Source organism: Nestor notabilis, unplaced genomic scaffold (assembly GCF_000696875.1).
Source record: "Nestor notabilis isolate BGI_N333 unplaced genomic scaffold, ASM69687v1 scaffold15891, whole genome shotgun sequence".
NCBI classification, from domain to species: Eukaryota; Metazoa; Chordata; class Aves; order Psittaciformes; family Psittacidae; genus Nestor; species Nestor notabilis.
The window spans coordinates 5,266-8,334 of NW_009914541.1; the positions used below are offsets into that span (position 1 = coordinate 5,266).

Sequence of the window (3,069 nt, forward strand, 5' to 3'; positions counted from 1 at the left end):
AACCTGGCCTTGAACACTGCCAGGGATGGGGCAGCCACAGCTTCTCTGGGCACCCTGTGCCAGCGCCTCAGCACCCTCCCAGGGAAGAGCTTCTGCCTCAGAGCTCATCTCAGTCTCCCCTCTGGCAGGTTCAAGCCATTCCCCTTGGCCTGTCCCTCCATCCCTTGTCCAAAGCCCCTCTCCAGGTCTCCTGGAGCCCCTTTAGGCCCTGGAGCTGCTCTAAGGTGTCCCCTTCAGGAGCCTTCTCTTCTCCAGCTGCCCCAGCCCAGCTCTCTCAGCCTGGCTCCAGAGCAGAGCTGCTCCAGCCCTCGCAGCACCGCCGGGGCCTCCTCTGGCCTCACTCCAGCAGCTCCACGTCCCTCTGGTGCTGTTGCCCACCATGGAAACAGGGAACTGATTCTTGCTAACAGGAGGTGTTCTTTCACCCAAATACTGCTTCACACGAATCTCAGCCCTCTTCATTTCTAGACTGAGCTGATTTGACACACAGACTTTGTTGGTTTGGGGCAGAGGCAAAATTCTGACAACAACTTGTGCAGGCTGAGTGCTGCTGATGTGCATTTTCATAGCAGAATTAAGGAGAATGGAGGACAAAGAAATCCAGGCAGAATTGGAGGGTTTGGTTCAGAGATTATATAAACTGCTCCTAAAGTGAAACTGAAAGGAGTTTCAGTTCAGAAGGAGCCCTGCCTTGTTCTGGGTGTTCACAGTGTAAATTCCACTCTCGGTTGCAAAAACAGGGTGAGGCCCCAGCTGTGCGGAGAACACAGATCCACTGCTCAGGTCCTGTGCTCAACCTAGGTTCTAACAGCACCCACTGGGAGAGCACTAAGGGTATGAACAAAGCTCTGTCTGGGTTTAATCCTGATGTCTTGACCTATTCTCTTGCAGCCACCGACTGGTACAGATACTATGGTAAAATCTGGTGTCAGCACCAACATCAACACCAAGCACCAATGCATCACTGCCATGAAAGAATATGAAAGCAAATCTCTGGAGGTCAGTCAACAGTGTTCAGACACTCTTATCTTGCTTGGCTGTCTGTTAGTGTTGGGTTAGTAGAGGTTTTTATGGCTGCAATGAGTATCTGCTGTGCTCATTAATGTGAGTACAAAATTCAGTATCTGCAGCACCCACAGAAGAGGGGTGTCATCAATAAAACACTTAATGTATCACCAAATTAATTGCATTTGGGTTTAAATGCCTAACACTGCAGTTTTTGAGGAGCTGCAATTCCATCTCCCCATGTACCCAGGTACAGTCCTACACTGCTGAGATAATGGCAGAATCTCAGACAAAACTCAGTTCTTTAATGTAAACTAGTGGTCTCGAGGGCTTAACCTGCAGCCTTTCCATTCAGGCTGACTTATTTGATGCTTCAAAACAGATCTTCTACTCGAAAGATCTGAAAGAACTCTGGTGTGTAAACTGGAAGCTCAAACAGGAGTCTGAGTTTAGGTCATCAAACCATAGAATTGAGTTGGAAGTGCCTTAAAGCTCCTCCAGCTCAAAACCCCTGCCAAGGGCAGGGACACCTTCCACTACAGCGGGTTGCTCCAAGCTCCTGTGTCCAACCTGGCTTGCATTGAATTGAAGGTCCTGTTGATGGTGTCCCTCTTAAAAACGTAGGTGCTGCGGCTTTTCTTGATAGCTTCATCTCGGTGTAGGCTCAAATGCTGTGCAACCTGCTGCTCGCACTTGTCCAGCCTTACCCTGTGTAAAGAGAACTGGCTTTTCCTTTGCTAGGAACTGCGTTTGGAAGACTACCAGGCAAACAGGAAAGGACCCTCCAACCCTGTAGGAGCTGGAGCAGCTGCAGGCTTGTTTGGGTCTTCTACGGCTACATCAAGTACAGCTACAGGACTTTTTGGCTCTTCTACTACTAGTACAGGCTTTTCATATGGACAGAATAAAACTCCTTTTGGAACCAGTAAGTACTGCCTGGGCCCTGTCCTTACGGTGACTGGAGAAGCTGTTTAAAGACCTGTACTGACAAAAGATGAGGAAACACTGGTGTGAGCTCAGAATATTCCTGGTTGTATTATCAGCATTCAGGTTCTTTGCTGCAGGAATCTCCATTTACTCTTCAGGGACTGCAACTTCTGCATCCCCCAGGTTCTGCTGGAAAGCAGCTTATTAGAGCATCTGCTTCCCAGGGAAGTCAGCTGCCTCATGTGGGCGAGGAGAGCAGTTTGAAGCAAACCCACCAGGATGTTGCTGCTGGTGGGCAGGGTGGAGGCATCAGTTAGTGCTGAAGTCAGGATCCTGCTTCTGAGGAGCACAGATACATTCCCTGGAAATGGGCTGGTTAATTTAGAGCAGCCAAACTGGACTCTGCCAGGGGCTTGCCTCCACCACAGAGCAGGATTATGATGTGACCTGTTTTATCATAGACTCATTGTGGTGGTTAAACCCCAGCAGGTAACTCGGCACCACGCAGCCACTCACTCCCCCACTTCTTCCCCCCGGCTCCTGGAGGGATGGGGAGGAGAATGGAAAGAATGTAAACCCCACAGGTTGAGATAAGAACAGCCCAGTAACTAAAGCATAGTACAAACCCACTACTGCTAATAATAAGGGAAATAACAAGGGGAGAGAACATAAAACTAAAAAGGGAAAGGGAAAAAATCCCAATACACAAGTGCTGCACAATGGATTGTTCAGCACCTGCCGATGGATGCCCAGCCCCAGCAGCGATCTGTGCCTTCCGGGTAACTCCCCCCAGTTTCTGTCCTGGGCATGGCATGCTGTGGGATGGATTTGGCCAGTTTGGGTCAGGTGTCCTGTCTCTGCTTCCTCCCGGCTTCCTGTGCCCCTCCTCACTGCAGAGCATGACACTGCAAAGTCCTTGATTGGAGTAAACATTATTGAGCAACAACTAAAACCATCAGTGTTATCAGCGTTGTTCCCAGGCTGGAAGTCAAAACCACAGCACGGCACCAGCTACTGAGAAGGAGAAAAATAACTTACAGCTGAACCCAGGACACTCATAGATTGGTTGGGGTTGGAAGAGACTTGAAAGCTTCTCCAGTCCCAACCCCTGCCCCAGGCAGGGACCACCTCCACACA

At 49.9% G+C, this 3,069-nt stretch overlaps 1 protein-coding gene across 1 annotated transcript in view; it reads left to right on the forward strand.

Annotated features, from left to right (window-relative positions):
* Positions 1-3,069, forward strand: part of LOC104412880 (nuclear pore complex protein Nup98-Nup96-like) — a gene marked incomplete at its 3' end in the record, with an annotated part of 30,708 nt that overhangs the window by 2,623 nt on the left and 25,016 nt on the right. Inside the window, 2 exon segments of the mRNA XM_010023710.1 lie at positions 892-999; positions 1,747-1,930. Of these exon segments, the coding sequence (XP_010022012.1) occupies positions 892-999; positions 1,747-1,930 (292 nt within the window).